At 41.3% G+C, this 22,269-nt stretch overlaps 2 protein-coding genes across 2 annotated transcripts in view; one reads left to right on the plus strand and one right to left on the minus strand.

Moving 5' to 3' along the window:
• Positions 1-1,764: 1,764 nt before the first annotated feature.
• Positions 1,765-22,269, plus strand: part of sorcs1 (sortilin-related VPS10 domain containing receptor 1) — a gene marked incomplete at its 5' end in the record, with an annotated part of 227,137 nt that continues 206,632 nt past the window's right edge. The window contains one exon of the mRNA XM_083980323.1: positions 1,765-2,478. Coding sequence (XP_083836449.1) covers positions 1,765-2,478 — 714 coding nt within the window. The remainder of the gene's footprint in view (positions 2,479-22,269) is intronic.
• Positions 14,346-19,253, minus strand: LOC310992385 (uncharacterized protein). The gene is made up of 3 exons (XM_083980423.1): positions 17,033-19,253; positions 16,855-16,917; positions 14,346-16,739 (listed from the first exon to the last, which is right to left on the minus strand). The coding sequence occupies exons 1-3, from the start codon at positions 17,126-17,128 to the stop codon at positions 15,972-15,974; spliced, it is 927 nt and encodes a 308-aa protein (XP_083836549.1). The 5' UTR covers positions 17,129-19,253; the 3' UTR covers positions 14,346-15,971.

Raw genomic sequence — 22,269 nt, forward strand, 5'->3', positions numbered from 1 at the left:
TATGGAAACGCTGGTCGGCTCGCCCAGCATTTCCACCACCACTAATAATAACAAAATAACGATAGATTTATCGAAAATGGGCCCATTAACAAGTGTGGGTAACGTAGATTCATCCACATTAATATGAGACTTTTTTATTGTCACAGAATTTTTCGTTCTGCCGACGGAGAAACTCCTCGTTGTCCCTTTAATAAATACAAATAACAATTCTCCATCAGAGACAAAACGTGTTGCACCCTATCTGATGGACTTGTAAATAAGCAAGACAATTATAAACTATTAATTTGTTTGTATATTTCATTAACCTACAGTAATAATCATAATACAATAATCTCCCACTGGTGCTGACTTCCCCCACTGATGTAGACAGGTAGAACGTGCAGCTTCCCACACCAGGATCAGGACCTTGGAGAGGGCCCTGCTGATTTCTGCTGCTTTACCCAATAGGTGAAGTGAATGGAGTTATATTTATGCGGCTCGATTTAGATTTGATTTGGGTTACCAGTGTTTCTCATTACTTTTCACTGAATGACCTGTGCGCAACAATAGAAAACATCTTCATTTTAAAAAATGAATTTGATTTATTTTTATTTCAGAGGTCATTGTGTATACATTTTTTTATAAACAGACAAAGCGGTGAACAGTGACCCTTTTTCCCAAACACATGATGCAGCATGTGCTGAGAGGAAACATTTGTCTAAAGACACAAAAATGAAACATCCCTTTTGGCAGATGTGAAACTCTTTCACTCTTCAATCTTAATTTGCTGTAGCCTGTAGATGTTTTTCCTTGTGGTAAAATGAATCACCTCTTAAGGCACAATTCGTCCATTTTATTCCCACATGACAACATATCCTCTGCTGTGAATTAGAAAGCAGCCAGCTGTTGGAGTATTCTGTGGTCATTTCTATATCCTTGTCTGCTGCTAAGTACTCATCAGCAACCACCATAACCTCCAGTCATTAGACACAGAGCACCACTGCCAAAATCAGGGATGAACTTCCGCACTTGTTGTTTCAGCCAGTAATACGCTCACTCCACTCACCTGAGACACTCTGATTTGTTCTAGACACCAAATTATGCTTAAACATGATCTCTCTCTCTGTCCCCCTCTCTATTTTCTGTTCTTTTTTTGTTTGTTTTTGCAAAGCATTTAAATATTCATTATGCAGTCCAGGCAGCAGGTTTCACACAGGTGATTCCATCCTTCTTAGCTATTATATCATCCCATAGAGATGTAATATAAGTCATACATATAAATATATTAATATGTTACAATTACCAGAAGCGCACCTGGAGGCCTAGAGGCTCTGCTCTCCTTGAAGGGAGGCTGATGATAAAATTTGCAACAGGAGGAAAAAAAAACTGCCAGGAATAACTTTGTCAGAAAATGTGGCAGTGAGGAGAAATAGAAGAGCAGTAGTGTATAACGACTCTATTACTGCCTGCTTTATTACAGGCGAGCATATGGTGGGAAATAACAAATATGGAGAAAGACAGTCGCAACATTATCCTCCATCTCTTAGTCTGGATCTTCAGCTCCTCCCCCATGCGTGCGGGGCTTTATTTGATCAAATCCTTCAACTTGGACCACTTAGGCTCAGTCGCACTTTTTGCAACACTGCGTTTGGGCAACACCACAACTTGCGCAGCAGTTCCTCTCCCCCGACCGAGCGACAATTAACGCCCCGGAAAGACAGAGAAAGGAGTGGGCAAAAAAAAAAAGGACTTCTTGAATCCACAGCATCCTGTCTGCCGCCAGCAATGGAGACGCGGGTCATATTTTTCCCAAAGTGGCATAGTGCGCTTTGGTTTTTCATTTTGATCATGTTCAGTTTCTGTCACATCGCCAAAGCTGAGATAACTTGCAGGTCGTGCCAGCCTGGAAAAAAGTGGCACGCACAGGAATTGCTATTGAAATTCGACAGAGATGACTCCTCAGCGGATATGAAAGGAGAAGTTTTTGGTCGCGGACACGGAGCAGGGAGAGCCGCGGCTGAAAGCGCCGAAAGTCGGCGGCTCCGTTTTGCGACGGGGCTCGATGAATACGCTCCAGATGGGGCGGAAGACACGGGGACAGGGCTGAGGCGGAATACAGGCAACCTGCGCCCCGCGGCAGATGACATCGGTGAGAGCGAGTTCACAGAGGTGAAAGTTTCCTCTGTGAAAACGAGCGGTCAGCAGAGGAGCGGTGATGCCGACCGTTTCAAAAAGCGCAGGAGGAGGAGGGATAGTGCTGATGATGAGAAAGTCAGGCCACTCGGATCAACCCAAAGTCAGAAACCGGGAGAGGAGGAGGGCACCGGATCGGCTGCTGCACGTAGGGTGACGCGCTCTGAATTGCGCTGGAGTGGAGAGGAGCGGAGAGCCGGTGGTCCGAGACAGGAGGAGCTCAAACTTAATAGTTCCACATTCGCCTTGACCGGGGATTCATCTCACAATCAGGCTATGGTGCACTGGTCCGGTCAGAACAGCAGTGTGAGTAACGTAATAATGTTCACTTTAAGCATCATTCATTCGGAGGAGGGAGTTGTGGATTATGTTCACCGTCAGTCTGGCAACCAACTCCCCAGGAGAACCCCATCTCTGTCTGATACACTGACTAACCTCTGAGGTGTGTGTGTGTGTGTGTGTGTGTGTCAGTGTGTGTGTGTGTGTGTGTGTGTGTGTGTGTGTGTGTGTGAGAGAGTGTGAGAGAGAGAGATAAAGAAGAGCAACAATCTCTCACTTTTTAATTCAACTGCTGCTACATCCTCGTTCTGGTCAGCATCCTTTCACACCACAGAATAAATTGGTTTAACTGTTATAAATTATTTTGATACAGAATATCAGGAGAATCACAAGACAAACATCACTATGTGAATATCATCATGTGTTAAGTTGCAAATTAAGGGACAGACGGATGGCTATCACTGAGCAGAGGAGAGGAGAGGGCATCTCTCAAGGGCTTTTCAGTCTGAGCTGAACGGATGTTGGGATAAAGCTGTTCATGTTGAGCATGGAGTATTTTTGACCAGAGGGCAGGATTTTCAAGTAGTGTGGTAGGTTGTTGGAGAGGTTAAGCAATTTCAGGCCTTTTCTAAAGCCACGTTTTCTGAGGCACAGGCCTAAAACACCTGCATGCTTTGGAGCTGAGATGTCATGGAGTCTTTTCAGCCTGTTGGCCTTGAATCCCTTCATGTAATGACAGGAATGAGAAGGGGAAAAAAAGGAAAGAAAAAAACAAAACAATCCAGCACTGGAGAAAACATAAGAAAGTTGGTGTGAGAGTTCAGTCAGTCGTGTGTCAGAATGCGTAGTTATTTGAAGATGATCTCCTTTATTTTTGCAGAAGTCTCTGCAAGAATGCCCAATGAGCTTCTGTCCCCACTGAGCATTCATGTGTGGTGTATCTGGCAAAGGTGCTAGATGTGTCATTCCGCACAGTGTCGTCCATTGTGCAACGTTTTATTGTTTGTTTCTCCAACCTTTTTATTTTTTTCATGATGCATTTTGTTCCCTCATTCAGAGTCTATGCAATCACACTTCATGTGTACCAATTAATTATTTTAGCCAGTTAAAACTCTGATTAACACTGGAAGAAAAAAGTATTTGGGAAGCTTAACTTAAAAAAAAATGGCAGTGAAACATATGAAATCAAGTTTCTTCCCTCAAAAAAATCAAAACAAGATAAGTCTTGACTCCTACATACTGCATAACTCGGGTTACACCCACAACGTTTTGCCCTGTCTGTAACAAAACCAGTCGGCTCTGATGTCCAGCACTTCTCACTGAAATCCCGTCCTCTGCCTCCGATGTTTGAGTTTAGAAACTGAAGCTTGTGACAAAAAGTGACCTCGCAAAGGGAAACAAGGAAAACCTGAAAATGTCAGAAACGCATCTCTTTATTTTTCATTGTTATCTCTGCCGCTCCTCTTCTGCCAGTTTGTGTTTACCCTCCAAACAAAAACAGTCATTACTATTTAGCAGCGCTGTTTGATTTTGTGATGTGAATAGATGCTCCATGAAACAATTTGCCCCTATTCTTTCAGTTGACGCAAACAACATATTCCAAACGTGCAAAGATAGAGGAGCCTGCATTAAATATGTAGCGTTGTTGCCATAAGCGGGAACAGACGTCTTCGGTCTTTACAATCAGAGCTGCTGTAGAAATAAACAGATGAACTAACAACATGGCACGCAGTTGAAGTGAAACGGAAACAGCTGCTCTCAATATTTAACCTTTAAGGCATTTATGAAGCGTCCCACATTACCAGCATCCTGCCTGTCACTTTGGATTGGAAGTTATAATTGGCCACAGGAGTCATGTATCAGAGATGTTCACAAGTCTTTTTTTGCAAGTCCAAGTCAAGTCTCAAGTCTTTGGTCACGAGTCCAAGTCAAGTCTCAAGTCTTTGAGGGGTGAGACTTCATCAAGTCTCAAGTCTTTGGTCACGAGTCCAAGTCAAGTCTCAAGTCTCTAAAAAATAAAAGTCTCCTGTCTCTTCTGGTTGTAATGACCCTTATCATCTGCTGCTATCCGGTCTACTAAAGATACAGCACAGCTATATCTAAGAGATTCAAAGCATTTACTGTAGGTTAATATCACTCCTTTATCTATAGGCTACAGTATTGATTAGTTGTTTATTATATGATCACTTTAAACAGGATATTGCAATGCAATATGAAGAAAACACACAAGGAAAGCTTTCCTTTAAAGGAAACTGTATTCTGAGTCAAGAAATAATCAAGGCTGCTCTGCCCCTCTGCACTGGCCTTTTCTCTCTTTTTTTGCTTTGTTGAATTCAGAAAACCCAGATGAACAACATGGAAAATGATTTAGGCTGTTAATTATAGGTCATTAGATCTGGGTGGTATAGCCTAGCTCACATCTTTATGTGCAGCAAAACCTTTCTGGATCCGCATCGTTGTTATTATTTTTATTAGCTCCGTCAACTCATGGGGGCGTGTCGACACATGCAGACTTCCATACGGGCCTTCAGTCATATTTCGCAGCAAAAACATAAATAAACAGGAGGATTTACCCTACAGTAGCCTGATATGTGCCCGTTATGCAGCAGCTAGTCCCCGTGAAGGAAAGTTTCACAACAAACGGGCGTTGTGCATGTAGGCTACGGACGGTGCCGCTATTAAAAATTTAAAAAAAAGCCAGTTCACAGTCACCTGTCACTCACCCGCAGCTGACTGCGCTGTCAGAGGAGCTCTGCTGCTCCTCTCTCTTTAGACACTGGTGTTTGGCTGCACTCTGTAGGAGTTCAATATGAAGATCTAACCTCCATCTGAATAACGTTACCGGCCATGTGGCGCTGCTCCGCTAGTGGTGTGTTAACGGCAAAACAAAACAAAAAAAAGAAAAAAATAGATCGTCGGTCGTCCTGTCAGGAGGGAGGCACGAGCCAAAAAAAATAAAGATTGTTCACGAGTCTCAAAACACGAGTCCGAGTCGAGTCTGAAGTCTTTAGGGCACGAGTCCAAGTCAAGTCTGAAGTCTCTGTGGGTGCGACTTAAGTGCGACTCGAGTTCGAGTCGCAAACTCGAGTCCCCATCTCTGTCATGTATACAGCAAATACAGTAAAACACATATTGTTGCAGCATGCAGCAGCCGAGTGGGCCGCACTTGATTTAGGGCATGGTGGGAAAATGTCAGTGTGATAAAACAGGGACGGACTGAAGCCACAGGATTCTTATGGCCTTTATTTGTGCCTCCATGTGAATCATGGTTCAGCTGTGGAAGGATCTACATTTTCAAATTTAAATCTTCACTGTGGGAAAAGTTTTTACAAAAATGTAGTGGCCTTGATATGACCTGCAGCTCCTGTGTTTCATCAAACCCTTTTATTTTAAATCCATTCTGAGATTTCCTATTTTGTTTGGTTACAATAAATGTTTTGGTGCCACCACAGCCTTTCCTTTTGAGCGTGTCAGCGTCAGTGACTGATTTTTTTTTTCACAGTCACTAGAAAGGCATTTGACAGACAAAGAGAATTGCTGTGGAGCTGTGTAGGTGGACAGCATTGTAGTGATGGAAAGGAAAGATCTAAAGAATGTGTTCTTCCGCAAATGAGACAAATCCAGGCACGCATTTTATTCAAAGCTAAGGCTTTTAGACGAGCATAGATTTTCTTTCGGCACTTGTAGAATGTTGGATTGCATGTTAAAAAGTTGGTAAAAAAAACTCACCATTGAGCAGCAACACATATTTACATTTACTATGATGATTTACAAGTTGTTAGCTGCTGTTAACATCAGCATGTTTGGCTGTCAAGTGATTAGGTTCATAAGGTTCATAACAATTTTGTTGAATTAGTATCAAAATTGCAATAAGGCCAGATGCAGTATCAAACAGCAGGAAATGTGTTGCTAGAGAGAAGCCTCGGCATACAAACTATACTCTTCTCTTGTGAGGGAATATACTTGCTTGGTGAAGACCCTATATGATCATTATTATTTTTATCTATTCCTGTGAAAATGAAATGCAAAATGACCATTGCCACTAAAATAGAATATCTCTATCAGTGTGATCTGGGATTGGCTGAGGCAGAGATTAAGCAGGTTATAGAGGAGGAGTATACACAACATCGTTTGCATTATTTGAAATAGAGAAGGTCTGGACTCTCCAGAATAATTACCCAGAACTAACTGAAGACAAAATAGATTACTAACTAAACCTTTATTCATAAATATGTACTTTATATTTTATTTTTTTTTAAGTTGTTTACGTTTTAGAGACAGACTCCCTGGTGGTGTTTGACCAATGAGGAATAGCAGTATTACCAGCTCCACTTCTGGTTTAAGCTTCACACAGATTTTCTAAACAGGCTAAAGACTGTTTACAACCTGTCTGAAGGTCTGATTGGACATGGTTGTGACTTTATTCAAGCTTCCAGGATATAAAAGTAAAGTATACAGCCATAACTGCAAAAGTGAAATTCCAAACGTTATAAATCATAGTTATCCTTTCCTTTGTACTTCCTGTTTGATGGCAGCCAGAAGCCTAGTGTAATAAAGAGGGGTGTACATTCTTCATTTAATTTGAAGCCAGTATTTATATAAATATTTCATAGTCATACAGTATTTTTGTTTCTTTTTACAAATATTACATATCCTTGAAGAAATTGGTACAGTCTATGTTTGAGCTCTTTGTTCTCAGTGTGTTCTCAGTGCCTCTGTATGAGATCCATGGGAGATGTGTGTGTGTTTGTGTGCAGTTTGTGTGTTTGTGTGCAGTCTTTTTGATAGTGAGCAAGTAAATGTGTCCCTCTAAGGCAATAGGCAAAATAAAACAGCAAACAGGGAGATTATTTGCATTTTAATCCAATCAAAGACTGTGTAAGGAGGAGCCAGCTCTGCCACCACAGGGTTGGGGGGTGTGGGTGAGTGACAGGCCGTTGGATCCATGACTCAACCACCGAAGACCTTGTAGTGTGAGCGTGACAGAGTCATTCAGCTGGAGAAGGTTTCAAACCTGCACTGCTTCACAGCAGGAAATTTGTTTGGGAACTCTGTCAGTTGCGTTGTGTGGTCAGGTGTGTAGTTCACAGCAGTGACATGTGCTACTGCTGTGTTTGACAGCAGAGGCTGTTGTGTATGGAGGATATTTAGGAGCAGCCATCATCTTGCCGAATGGAAACTTCACCACTGATGTCTCCACATGGCTGATATTAAATCTACTATAGCTTTAAAGTTGCCGAAATCACGATTATTTACACTATTATGTATGGACATGGGGATGGGGCAAGGCAATTATAGCCCGTTTTTACAAACAGTTTGTCTCAAAGGACTTCACACAGCATCATAACAGCATCCTCTGCCCTTAGATGCTCACATCCACTGAGGAAAAACTCACAAGAAAACTCTGAACAGGGGGAAACAAATCTTTATTGTACAATGACCTGCAACTGCAGGGCAGCAAGGTTATTATAGTTTTAAAATGTTTCATTAGTTTTTAATTTTATTAATTTTTTCTATTCCAGTATAATTTTAGTTAGTTCAACCAGTGATTAACCTTCGTCTTGTGTTAGCTTTTTACTGCCATCTATGGTGTTTCGGGTCAGTTTTGACTCATATTTTAAATTAGCCGTAAAATACACTAAATACATTTTTTTTTTCATCCAATTTGTTTTTCTTCTTTTGGTTACATTGTTAGGCTCCTTATCCATGAAAATATTGGTTTTAATATTTTTGGGTGTGGGCCTCTGGGCCTTTTTTGTCAGTATGACCCTTGGCTTCAATTCAACCTTCCTCTTGTCAGCTTTCTGCTTCCATCTATGGTGTTAGAGTCGGTTTTGACCCGAGTCTTAAATCAGCTGTAAAACACACTAAAAACAATTATTTATCATCCCATTTGTTTCTCATCTCTTGGTTACGTTGTTAGGCTTCTTTATCCATGAAAAGGTTGGTTTTGCAGTTATGATTTCAGTTTTAACTGTAATTATTATTATTCTTATCGTTATAACCGGGTCAAAATTGACCCGAACACCACAAATGTTACAATTTTCACCAGAGCATTTTAGAACTTTGTGAAAAAAATTTTTTTTGTTTTATTTTGTTTAAATAGAGGTTCCTGATAAAGTCAAAAAGTCTTGATTCTATAAACAAATTTATGTGGTACTTCTATGCATTTAAAACTTTAAAACGGGTCACTGGTGACCCGAACACCAGAGGAAGGTTAAGCAGTTTAAGTTTTTTCAGGGATTTTTCCCTTTTAGTTGCCTCACACCAATGTTCCCATCAGTCCTCATCCGCAGTATTTAGATGAGTGTTTTGAGTGTGGTAATCGTTTCCGCCATGTAGAGTGTGGAGCTGGATGGCCACAAACACAGAATGAAAGTTTGATCAGATGGATTAATAGAGAGGGGCAAATAAACTTATTGTGGAGCTGCAGCAGAAGAAACGAGGGAGATGTGGTTGGTAAAACAAGAAAAACCTCGGCAAACGAGGAAGAGCTGCTGTGATCAGTGTTGGGCAGCAGGTGCCCACTGACCAGAGGGATCACAGACGGAGTGAAGGCAGCGGTGACGTCTCTCAGTCCTGGTCCCAGAGCTGAGCAGCCAGGGACTGGAGAGGGAGGAGAGGAGAGGAGAGGAGAGGAGAGGAGCGCACAGGAGGAGAGAGGTGTGGCGTGCGTAACAGCGTTTAAAGGACTTTTAACACATCTGAAAAAACTGCTACAGCTACCCAGACGCGAGGAAATGCAGAGATATAAGAGCTTTTGCCCTGGAACATTAATTCAGTATCCGCAGCTATTTGTGCACAAAGCTGCGCCAAGACTTGCCTTTCAAACGTGCTAAATAAAGACACAAAAAATGCCACCACAATCTGTTTCAGGTTTGGTAAATCACATTGCGTGTGCTAAATACATTTATTTGCATCTACTCCTCCCAATATTTTGCACGTTCTGGCAGAAACGCCCATATTAAGTGCAATTTTGCCCGTTTGAGAGACGCAATCCTCGATGTGCCCGGTTAGTAGATCAGCTTTGGGGACGGCTCTCCATTTCGAAACACCTCCATTCGGACACCCCGCTGTTCTGAAGCCCCCCCCCCCCCCCTCCACTCCGAAACACCGCTATTCCGAACGTCCGCCCGAAACACCGCTGCTGACAGCAGACTGAGGGAGAAAAATAAATACATTTTGCTTTGGTTGGGCTTAGGCAATGAAGAAAGAAGTTGGTGAAGTTTAGTAAAAAGACCAGGCAGATACTAGACAGGCTAGAAGCATAACGTTGTATGTCATTAATATGAAGTATTTGCTTGTTTTGCAGTTAATTATGCACATGATCCGTTTGACCCCAAAAAGGAAAAAAAGGATCATTGCGCATTGCACAGCCTCCGTTTCCTTTCTGATTACGTCCGTCTGTCCGCTCGGAATGGAGAGGTTTCCCCCAATAGCCTTTTCGGAATAGCGGGGTCTTTTGAAAAAATATAAAACCCCGCTATTACGATGAATGGAAGTCTATTTTCGGAAAGGCGGGGTGTAACCATCAGCTTTGTGCGTGCAGTCAAGTTTGCACACGTTTTTATACACGCAATCCTTTAGTAGATCCGACCCTGAGTTGATTCACCTAAGTCTTATAATGTGAAGGAAAATCCTGTATGCTTTTGCGCCCCTTGTTCCCACACTAGAGAACTTGGTCTAACTTTCTTGTCGACCAAACGGCACTGCTCTCCCTCTGCCATCTTCACTAATCACTCATACTGATTTTTGAATACCACCGGTCACCACACACAATTTGCCTCGTTCACAGTATTGACTGAGTGCAGTGCAGGCTTCGGGGGTGGAATCCCACATGCACATGTCTTTCTGAGTAAAATCCCAATAATCCAGGAAAACGGCAAAACAATAGGTTTTCCTCAAATATATATGTTTTGCGATCATTTGGAGCCAAAATCGAAATCACGATTAAAATTTGATTAATTGCACAGATGGATCCACAACATGCACTGGGAGAGCACTATTTACAGTAGGAAATGTCAGGCATTACAGTAAGTACTTGAGTCTGGCAGTCAGACGGATTCAGGCTGACATATTGTCTATCAGTCTAAGACGTTTACTCTTGAGAATGCACAGACGCAGAACATGTCCTGCTGGAACATGTCCTACACAGTAAACAGGAGTGGGTAGATTATGAAATGAAACCCTGCAGAGACAGCAATAGTTTCTTCAAACTGTAAAATATCAAACGATTTTGTCACCAATTAATGAGTTGATCACATGACACTCTTTGAAGCAGAGTGAGAAACTCACTCTCATATGCTATCTCAGTCAGTCTCGCACTACCTTCCTCAGTGCTGAGGGAGTCTATTTATGGTTATGTGTGTTGTCATCGCAATGGCAACACCCAATCTACTGTAACACAAACCCCAAGATATATTTCACCAAAGTCACATCTCCCCTGTTCATTGATGTTATTCTCATCTGGTCATTGATGTGCACAACCTGCTCTACCAACATGTCAGAAATTCAATAATTCAAAACAGAATGATAATATCAACTATGTTTTCATGATTTTGTGCAGTGAGTAGACTTCATGTGAGGATGTAGACGTGTTAAAACAAGACATTGGGGAAAGATTTGACAATAACAGAACAGAATAACAGAAAACAGCCCCTTTGTCTTTAATTTGAGGGCTGCACTGTAGCCAATGTGAAAGTAGAAGATGTGTTAAGACATCACTCTCAAAGATGGCAGATGACAAAACATCATAATCACATAAACAGAAACAGGTAGAACTGTGAGCATTGCACCAAATATCTCCGGATTTCTAAAATGATTTCCGTCATTCAAGACAGTGACACACAGAAATCTAATGAAAAGCACCACAGAAAAAAATTTAACATCTCTAGTGCAAATTAATAGTCAAATGAACAGCACCTGTAAGACCTCAAAGTTCTGTGGCATTACGAGAGTCAGCACAACCAAATGAATGAATGACCAAATATGAAGTTGATCACATGAAATTGCTAAAACGAGTTAAGTTCAGTACAAAAATGGCCCCAACATTGCACATATCAAATCCAAATGTCTGACTTTCTGTATGTTTTAGACCATGGCTGCCAGGGGCGCCTACTGTATTACAAAGTAATATGGAGGGGTCTTAGAAGTGTCAATGGAGCATTTTGTGAGATGTTTTGTGAGTTTCCGAGCATACAGTATGAAAGCCCTAATTAAGCATAGCAGTTTTGTACCTTGTGTGACGCGTCACAACTTTTCACTCAGTTGGCTCCTTCCAGACCAAGTTCTCAAAACAAAGAAATATTTTTGTGTAACAATTTGACACACGTTCGGATTTTAAACTGCCAAACTGTTTCACCAGTGTAAATAAAGCTTCTAAGGAGTCAAATTATGTTTATCTGCTAGTCTCGACAATGTAAAATATGACAGAAGAATGAGAGGAAGAAACTATCATTGCCTTATGTTGATTACCTTGCTTGATTAAATTGCTTATTTCCTTCACACACTAGACATACTTAATGCTCCTAATGCTTCAGCTGTGACCGTCAGGGTTTGTCTTGTTTTCACCTGCCTTCATGTGTGAGTGTATGATCATGGCAAAATACTGTCAAGATGAAGGCCAGGTTTGAAAATGGGTTTGTTCCATCCCATGAATATAATGTAATTATAGAGTCTGTACACCTTCACAGCCCTCACAACCATTAGTTATTCATCAGATGTTTTCTTCAGCACACCACTAGACTTGACTCCCTGATCAAATGAAAGAGCTCCTCATCATCATATCTGAACAGCTTCCTCCTGCTCATTTATTGGTCTTTTATAACAGCCAAATAAATCACCTCCAAATTCTTCTTTACCTTGTGCTGCAGCAACACTCACCTGGCTTTACCCTGCAATTACAAAACAAGTCTCCAAATCAGGTGGTGAACAACCATTTGCCTTGCCAGCGGACTCTAATCTGTGAGTGTTTTTAGACCTGTTACTTAGCACATCCTGCTGACAGGAGAGAATGGGGAAAAAAAAAACAAAAAACACATCACAAACGACAAATATAACCAAAGCCACTGTGTGGGCTAAGTGATCCTTTGGGTACATACCTGAGAGAGATCAGGCAGGCGGATTCTGTCATGTTCCGCCAAGCAGCGTTTACTTGCCATCAAGCTGCATATGCCCATGAACAGACCAGGTTCCCAGTCCCTCTCTCTCTCTTTCTGACAAACAATCTGTGTGAGATGCTCAGATATGTAATCAAAGTCAACATTTCCTTGAGTCTGAAATTATACGCAAGGAAACTTTGGAGAGTGATTTATATACTTTGTCGTTAATACTGTATGTTGTGGATGTCGAAGACCTCAGGAAAACACACTTTCTCCACAGAGCATCATTTATATAATTCCTCCCACCTTTCTGTTTTACTCTAAGTTCTGTTTCAATCATGCATACCTTTCTGCCCACTTCTGTTACAGAACACTCAAATCTTTGTGCCATCTATTTACAGCAAGTGGCCATGATATTGTTTTCTTGTGACCACAGAAGTTCATTTACACACATTTACTACTAAAGCCCATACACTGGAGGCCGGTGGGTTATAGAGTCTTGTCCATAGCTTTTTTAGATAAAACTAAATATGTCTTTTTGAAGTTATTTGAGGGCATGTTTCAGCTTTATTGGAGAGGACAGTGAGGAGAGGAAAAGCAGGGAGAGAGTTTGAGGGAATAACATGCAGCAAAGATTGTCTTCTTCGAGAGTTGATTCTGCAGAGATGTTGCTAGGTTTTCAACATTATGAGTCACAGGTGGTTCAGATGAGTCCCAGAGAAATTCTACCCCATCTCCCTATCTTATAAAATCAAAGTCTGGTCTCAAATATGCCAAGTGCATCTCTCAGCTTTGTAGATTTGTTAGTGTTACACGCGATGCCTGCTCTTGATGCAACATATTTATTTGTGAACTTGAACTTGTTCATCATGTAGGCTACCTACTACTTCTGCTACTTAATGATATGCTCCATACTCCTGTAACTTATATCCAATTAACACAAACAATAATACATTTTATCAAAGACATACACTAATACTGAACATAGACACGTTAAACTTGGTATCATCAGTTTTTATATATACATGTATATATATTTTTTTTTTCATAAAGACATTTTTTAAGGAGAACTATAGTCTCAAGCAACAAAGATTAGAAGTGTATAAATAGGAGCAACTATACCAGTTATAAAAAAATTCTATTTATTAGTTTTTTAGCATATCAACAACAGTTCTAAGGGCTACGATATCAATGGTAAATAGCCAACATTCTATATACTAAAAAGGAGGGAGGGAAATCAATAAAAAAAAAATTCTCATATCATGTAAGACTTTATGTTTTTATATGTTAATTGAGTGTTGTTGCCCTCCGACAGGTGATGCTTATCAAAATTATTGGCAAATTGGCAAACTTGGCAGTCCTGACTACTGCTGCTTAGGGCTGGGACGATATGCTTTTCTCCCGATTCGATTCTTCTACGATTTTTTGGATGGCGATTCGATTTAAATTGCGATTCTACGATATTGCCGATTCTCTCGATTTTTAGTCTGCATTTTTAACATTTATCTGCACACAAATACTGTAAAAGCCTATAAATTAACATACTCCATTATAAAGTGAACTTAAACCCTTTTCAAAACCTGTACTCTCTGTATGTAAAAAAGGCTAACAAATGTACATTGCACAATATTTCAAAAAATTCAAAAAAAAATTTTTTTCAAAAAATTCTAAAAAAATTCAATTCAAATACACTGAGCCTTACCCTCGTTACAGCAGCTAAACCACATTCCTTACATGTAGCATTACTAAAGGAAGCCAAGTAGACACGCACACATACAGATGTTACTGGTTCAAATTTGCGGACTTCACGCGTGGTTCACGCGAGACGCCACAAGACTCATGCATTTTTTTTCTTTGGCGAGACAAGAGGTTTTAATGAAAAGCCTCAATGTGCCAAAACAACCGCCAGGTGGCATCTGTGAGAACGGAGGACGACAGGCGGATGACTCAGTGATCTGTGCAGTAATCCACAGCTTAAACTCTAGGCTATTAAACTAGAACTAACTACTGTATACCCTGCCTAAATCACAGAAAATATTGTAATATGATAAAGCCTGTCTTGCTTTATGACTTGATGATTATGTATCACAAATTATGAAGGATCATCTGCGCAAGGCAAAGATGATAGCATCAACAAAACACGGCGTAACACACGCGGCTGTATGGGACAGGCTTTTATTTAATTCAGAACAAACCGCTTAGCAAAAATGGAAAATATAGTCTATAATAATTAATTGATCTGTTGTTTGGCCACTGTTTGAAAATAACCCGAATTATGAGCAAATAATCTGATCCAGAGCAGCAGTCATAATCAGACTTCTTCTAAATAAACCTTAACATTCAATAACTGGGTCAGGTCGGACCATGGGGTTATTTTTTCTCTTCTTCTTCACAGGAGAAAATGAGGTGCCGCTCACGGACGCGTTGATGTTTTGTGATTTATCTGCTGCCTTGACTCTGCCCTTTATACATGTGCGTTCAGATTAACAATAAGACAAGCCATGGTTGAGTTTATTGAGTTTTAGCTGCTCAATCTCATTGTTTCAAAGAAAAGGGATTGATTTTTATAACGAAATGAAACGAAAACAATATTATATTGATACATTGTTGTAAAAAAAATCCAAAAGAAACGAAAATGAACTAAAGAAAATAACTTTCACACACACACATTAAAACAGTGCGATTGGTTGAAAGCTGATAATTAGCCATGTGCTTATAAGCTGATTGGCCGAAACCAAGAACAAAGCCGCGTGAATGGCCAATCGCCATGTGTTAACGGCCGACATGTAAATCAGCTGTTTCGATGGGCGTTATATGAATAGAGATGTTAATGTGGTACTTTGCACATAGGCTGTATACTTTCTGTAACTGGAAGAAAAACAGCCAGCTGGAAGAATGTGTTGCCTAAATCTTTTACTGTGTGGGAGATCTCCACCAACGTACTGTAGCCGGGGAGAAAGCAACCGTTCTGCTGCGGGGGGAGGGAGGGGGGCTGTCGGGGTGGAGGTGCTGAAATGGAGAGCTGTCCCCCACAAGGTGCTAAAGTGAGGGAGAGGAGTGGAGACGCCGGTTGATTTGAGCGATTTAAGCAAAGCAAAGCCTGGGCTTTTATTTGGTTTTATTATATGCTTGTGGTTTTTCTCTATTTTTGCCTGTTTTCACTCTGCACCTGCCCTAATGTGTGTCTCCCTTGTCTCTAGTAAATGAATATTTCCCACAATAAAATGAGTCTTTAGAACAAAGAACTGATTTTTTTCTCTAGCTTTATAGAGCTTTATAGGCTATAATAACCTTGCTTACTGCTTTTTGAATCACTTGACAAAATAAGATGCCTCGAGCAAACTTGGATATGAAAACATTTTATTGAAGAAGAAAAAACACACACACATTGTAGCATCAAGTACTGTAGGCTACTGTAGGCTACAGTAGGGTGAGGATAGGACCCTCAGATGATCTTCTCGGAGTTCGCAAGAACTCGTTGATCTTATCTATGCAGTATTTCAAGTCCTTTCTGTCCATGCCTGGAAACTCCGTTCTCAGTGACTGCACTACAAAGTTCTTCACATTTTGTGGCAGTTCATGTTTCCCCCGGGATCCGTCCCAGTTTGTCGTTTTGGCCCAGGCTCGGTAATTGTCCTCTGAAATGACTCTCCGGAACAGTAGGCACCCAAAACGTCCCACCTGGCCGTGGCTCTGGTGACGGACTTGAGCATGGTCTTCAGGTCCGACATGCCTCAAGCTTACATCGGGGTGTTGGTGAGAGATGTTAATGCTGTCCGAGGTTGAAGATAGAACCAGCGGAGACATCGAGGCTTGCGACGAGGAAAGATCAGGAGTCGATGTGTGTCGTGGGATCGGCCTGACGGGGGTAAGGGGCGTAACCGGGATGCGAGTTCGCTGCTCGCGGAAAGCATCTCGCAGTTCTCCGATCCCAGCTCGGATCTCCTCCATGAAAGCCTGCCCTCTTCCTTCGGAGTTCCCGCTCTCTCTGAGGTTTTGATTTTCCTGCCTCAGGGTTGCCAGTTCATCCTCCATCCGGGTAATTTTTGCGAGCAGGGTCTCTTTTTCTGCCAGAAGCTTGCCTTTTTCCTCTTTCTCGCGCTGCAGCTGCTGCGTTCTGTGGTCCAGGAGCATATTCAGAGCAACATCACCAGGAACACGAGGAGCCACCAAACGAGAAACCTCTGCCTGTGGTTTGAAAAACAAACAAGTAATGAGTCATGGTTTACGGTATAATAAACAAGGGAGATAGAGTAGTATACAGTACACGGTATAAAGTGTAGTCTAGGCCTATGACACTTACCGCTTTTTTTTGGATGAGACGCTTTGCTGGCGGGGCAGACGATTGTGCGGTTTTTGCTGCAACCTGTAACAAGGAAAAATAGCAAAGAAATTAGAGACTGAAAATTAAAAACGTTGATCTCTTCCATTAGGTTGACAAATGTTTGATTCTCGCTTGTAAATGTAATGGGAAAAAATACCTTTTTGCGCCCCCGTGCAGCAGGTGGTGAGTTCTCATCTCGGGGAAAGAGAGCCTTGCTGACCTTGGATGCTCCGTAGAAACGTGCGCTCTTCATCTTGAAGCAGTTGAATTCGGTCAGCTAAAGTAATCAGTAGGTCGAGTCGAGTAATCAGCAGGGGGCCATATAGCCCATATGGTACAGAACTGAGGACGTGATTGAACAAGGCAGCAGAGTTACAGTAGGGTAGCCACGCCCATTAGGCGAATGTGAGACCCACAGTAAAAGAAAAAAAATCATTTTAGACCAGACACGCCCCTTGGGAGAGGCATCCTAATCAACGCCCACTCAGCAAGAATAAATTGTTGTAGCCTACTGTACATGGACTACATTTGGTTAGTCTTCATTGAGTTGGACTTCGATTTACTCAGAGATGGCTATGATCGACGCGAAAACGAGTGAACTCATCAAGACTCTGCGGAGGAAAGGCTGGACTGCACGAGCCATCGCTGCACATCTCAAGTCGGCCGGAGTCTCAGCCTCCCTGCGCACAATTCAGCATCATTTCCTGCATGCAACTGTGGAGAAAAGAGTCTGTAAACCACGTAAACTGACAAGGTATTGCCAATATATATATATTTTCATTATTATTATTATTATTATTATTATTATTATTATTATTATTATTATTATTATTATTATTATTATTGTTGTTATTACCCTAACAATGTCTCTCTATCAGTCAGGTGGTGGAAAGACTAGATGCCATCCTGAAAGCAAACGACGAGTTACCTGCAAGAAAATTGAAAGAGATTCTTTTGCGTGACCACAACATAAACATCAGTTTATGGTCGGTGCGGAAGGCGTTGCATCAGCTTGGCTGGAACTATGGGAAGTCAAGGTAAAACATTAGGCTCTTTTGCATCTTGCATTGAAATTTGAAATTATGTTACATTTATTAGTAATGAACTGCTCGCTTAAGCCTAATTTCTACATATTCTGCAGATTTGTTCCTATGACGAGGGACAAAAACAAAGAAGCACGTCTACTCCAGGCTGAGAAATGGAAAGCTGCTGGGGAGAAATTCGACGATGTCCTCTTCACCGACGAGTCGACTGTGGCCCTTGAGCGTTTTGCCTTGAAGTGCTGGAGGAGGAGCAACTTTGCAGGGACGCCAAAGCCTAAAGCTAAACACCCCCTCAAGCTTCATGTCTGGGGTGGAATTTCACGCTGTGGCCCTTGCCCGCTTCTCATTTTCGACGGTGAGTGGGGAAAAAACGTAGTTTGAATATATATAGACCTACCTAACAATTTAGTCTGAAACAGAGTTAAAATAAAAAAAATAAAAAAATGAAGAATAAAAAATGTTGAAATTAAGCCCGTTATGTCACCCACAGGCATTATGGACCGACACTTTTACCAAGAGGAAATCATCCGAAAAGTTGCTGGTCCATACCTCAGAGAGCAGTATCCGATGCGCACACATCGATTCTTCCAAGGTATCATCTTAACACTTTTTTAAAACCATCCTTAACATTCTTAGGCTACAATAAAGGCAATGTAATGATGATTTAGTTGGTGAAATCTAATGTTTTCTTTATTTTCCCTCCACCAGACAATGATCCCAAACACACTGCAATCAGTGTCAGAGCCTGTATGAAGACAGAGGGAATCAACTGGGTGCCAACACCAGCAGAGTAAGTTAGTCATAAATTTGGCGTGATTACCTGCATTAATAATGATGCATTTATAATTGGGATAAATTAATAGCAGGAAATAAGTGCTAATCTATCATATTCTTCTGTTTAGGTCACCAGATCTAAACCCGATAGAGCTGGTCTGGGCTTCGATGAAGCACTACATCCGCTCTGAGGCGAAACCAACTAACAGGGAGGAGTTGGAAGCAGCGATCCAGACATTTTGGATGGAGAAGCTGACCATCAGCGTCTGTAATAAGTACATCGATCATCTGGACAGTGTCATTGAGAAAGTTATAGAACTGAAGGGAGGAGCGACTGGCATGTGACCGTAATCGATATCCTGTCCTGGGGATGCTGTTTGTGTGCCTGCTGGTGACTGTAGCCTAATATAAAGCTGCTGTATATTTTAAATAAAGCTAGAGTGCAGTCACTGAGAACGGAGTTTCCAGGCATGGACAGAAAGGACTTGAAATGAAACTTGATGCTACAATGTGTGTGTGTTTTTTCTTCAATAAAATGTTTTCATATCCAAGTTTGCTCGAGGCATCTTATTTTGTCAAGTGATTCAAAAAGCAGTAAGCAAGGTTATTATAGCCTATAAAGCTAGAGAAAAAAATCAGTTCTTTGTTCTAAAGACTCATTTTATTGTGGGAAATATTCATTTACTAGAGACAAGGGAGACACACATTAGGGCAGGTGCAGAGTGAAAACAGGCAAAAATAGAGAAAAACCACAAGCATATAATAAAACCAAATAAAAGCCCAGGCTTTGCTTTGCTTAAATCGCTCAAATCAACCGGCGTCTCCACTCCTCTCCCTCACTTTAGCACCTTGTGGGGGACAGCTCTCCATTTCAGCACCTCCACCCCGACAGCCCCCCTCCCTCCCCCCGCAGCAGAACGGTTGCTTTCTCCCCGGCTACAGTACGTTGGTGGAGATCTCCCACACAGTAAAAGATTTAGGCAACACATTCTTCCAGCTGGCTGTTTTTCTTCCAGTTACAGAAAGTATACAGCCTATGTGCAAAGTACCACATTAACATCTCTATTCATATAACGCCCATCGAAACAGCTGATTTACATGTCGGCCGTTAACACATGGCGATTGGCCATTCACGCGGCTTTGTTCTTGGTTTCGGCCAATCAGCTTATAAGCACATGGCTAATTATCAGCTTTCAACCAATCGCACTGTTTTAATGTGTGTGTGTGAAAGTTATTTTCTTTAGTTCATTTTCGTTTCTTTTGGATTTTTTTTACAACAATGTATCAATATAATATTGTTTTCGTTTCATTTCGTTATAAAAATCAATCCCTTTTCTTTGAAACAATGAGATTGAGCAGCTAAAACTCAATAAACTCAACCATGGCTTGTCTTATTGTTAATCTGAACGCACATGTATAAAGGGCAGAGTCAAGGCAGCAGATAAATCACAAAACATCAACGCGTCCGTGAGCGGCACCTCATTTTCTCCTGTGAAGAAGAAGAGAAAAAATAACCCCATGGTCCGACCTGACCCAGTTATTGAATGTTAAGGTTTATTTAGAAGAAGTCTGATTATGACTGCTGCTCTGGATCAGATTATTTGCTCATAATTCGGGTTATTTTCAAACAGTGGCCAAACAACAGATCAATTAATTATGCATGGCTGACGGTGTCACTTTGTATCGGCCGCGTCTTCTATCGAGGGAAAGTTATTTATCCTATGTTTTATCGCCCAGCCCCAAAGTGACACAGACCCGTTCATTCACAAGAAATCATCCAGCTGCACTCTCAAACAAGGTGCGGAGTGAGAAATCTGCGGCACTACTGCACAGTACTGTAGTTGGCTCATTTTAAAAACACATTTTGGAGATGACGAGACAGATGACCGAAAAAAGAGAGTGAGACGTGGGCTATAGTCTACTGTAGCTGCCGTCGTTACATTTTGTCATTGAAAAACTAGGCTACTATATTATTTACTGTCTGCAGCTAGTTCTCCTTTCATCCTCTTGTATTCTGTATCATGAACAGCGCCACTCCTAATCGCGGCTATCAGGCTGTCAGCATTGTCCCCAAAACGTCTGAGCAGTATTTAGTACGGTGCTGCCACCTAGAGGAAAACAGTTGTGGTGAAAAGTCACGCGATCACGCGATCCTGCAGTGCAGGAAAAACCCCGCAAATTTGAACCAGTAACATCTGTATACGCACACACTTCTCTGAGTGATCATTTGACAGTAAATTCATAGCTGAAATCACAGGCCAGTTTTGTTGTAATAATTTCTGCTGATAGGTGCGTGAAGGAATAAAACATGTTAAAAGGTGTGATATTTGGAACTAAGGAAATCAAAGTTTCCGGAGTCGGAGGGAAAACATTACAGCTTGTATCTGTATCCTGCACTTGACTGTCCACATGGGTACAGCTTGTCTAAGTAGGTGTACTTTATATTGAAGTGGCATTATCTCTTCACAATCAGTTCATCTGTATTTAGCCCAGGGCTGGTGACAGAACTGCAGCTGCCCAGCAGGTGCCCTTTAATGCGATTGATACTTTGACGTGAATAATAGCAATCCAGGTGATTGGTGTGTGGGAGAGAGGAGCGCTGCACACTGTTGAGAGAGCAGTGAAGCATGGCTTAGAGAGGAACACTCACACATCACATTTTGTGTGGACATTTGTGACAGTTGGTTGAGTAAAGGTAATTTCTGCATATGAGTGTATTAGTTACAGCAAAGCGTTAAAATGTCCTTACAATACATGAAAAAGTCAGATCATTGTTCAAGTTCATGGAGATAAAGCTGATAGTCTCTGACTGCAGCTTTTCAGGCAAAGGAGCTCATGGTGTTTATACCTGCTTCCTCTGAAACTGCTCCCCCCTCATAGCAATTCAGATTTACAAGGATGATTCTCCGAGCTATTGCGAGGTATAGTCAGTTTCTGGGGGGGAGAGAGTCCCATCTCACCTGCTGATCAGTGTTCAAATTGCAAAGGACATTTCTGTGGCACAAATTGAATCCCTGTCAATCTGTAAACTCAAGGAATGCATTTGAGAGTGAAGATGAAAAAGGTGTTTTTTAGGAGTAAAGCATGTTGACTGCAGCAGATGAGATGGCTGGGCAAGTTAATTGACCAAGTGTTATATTACGTGGATTTACAAAGTGGTGGAAACAGCTGAAAGAGAACCTTGAACGACACAAAGAAGAACAGGTGATGTCTTCTCAACACACACTGGTTTTCTTTGCATGTATAACAGAATCAGACATAAGAAGAAACCTTGTGTTGCCCACTCATGCTCTTGAAACAGACATGGTACACCAAGTATTTTTTTCATCAATAATAAAGACAACAGAGCTTTTTTCTCTACCTTTGCAGTAGCCCACACACTTTCTGGCTTTGCACGTAGATGACCCAACACAGAAACTCACAAATCTTTTAATCAGCCTGTATCACATTGCTATTCATCATGAGCAGTACGTTTTACAGCTTTCTTTTGCAAATGCTGCTACTTAAAAACAAACAAACAAAAAAAGAAAGAAAAAGAGTACAATCAATGCTATTAAGATCTTTTGCTGAAATTATT

The sequence above is a fragment of the Trachurus trachurus genome (assembly GCF_905171665.1).
Source record: "Trachurus trachurus genome assembly, chromosome: 1".
Taxonomy (NCBI): domain Eukaryota; kingdom Metazoa; phylum Chordata; class Actinopteri; order Carangiformes; family Carangidae; genus Trachurus; species Trachurus trachurus.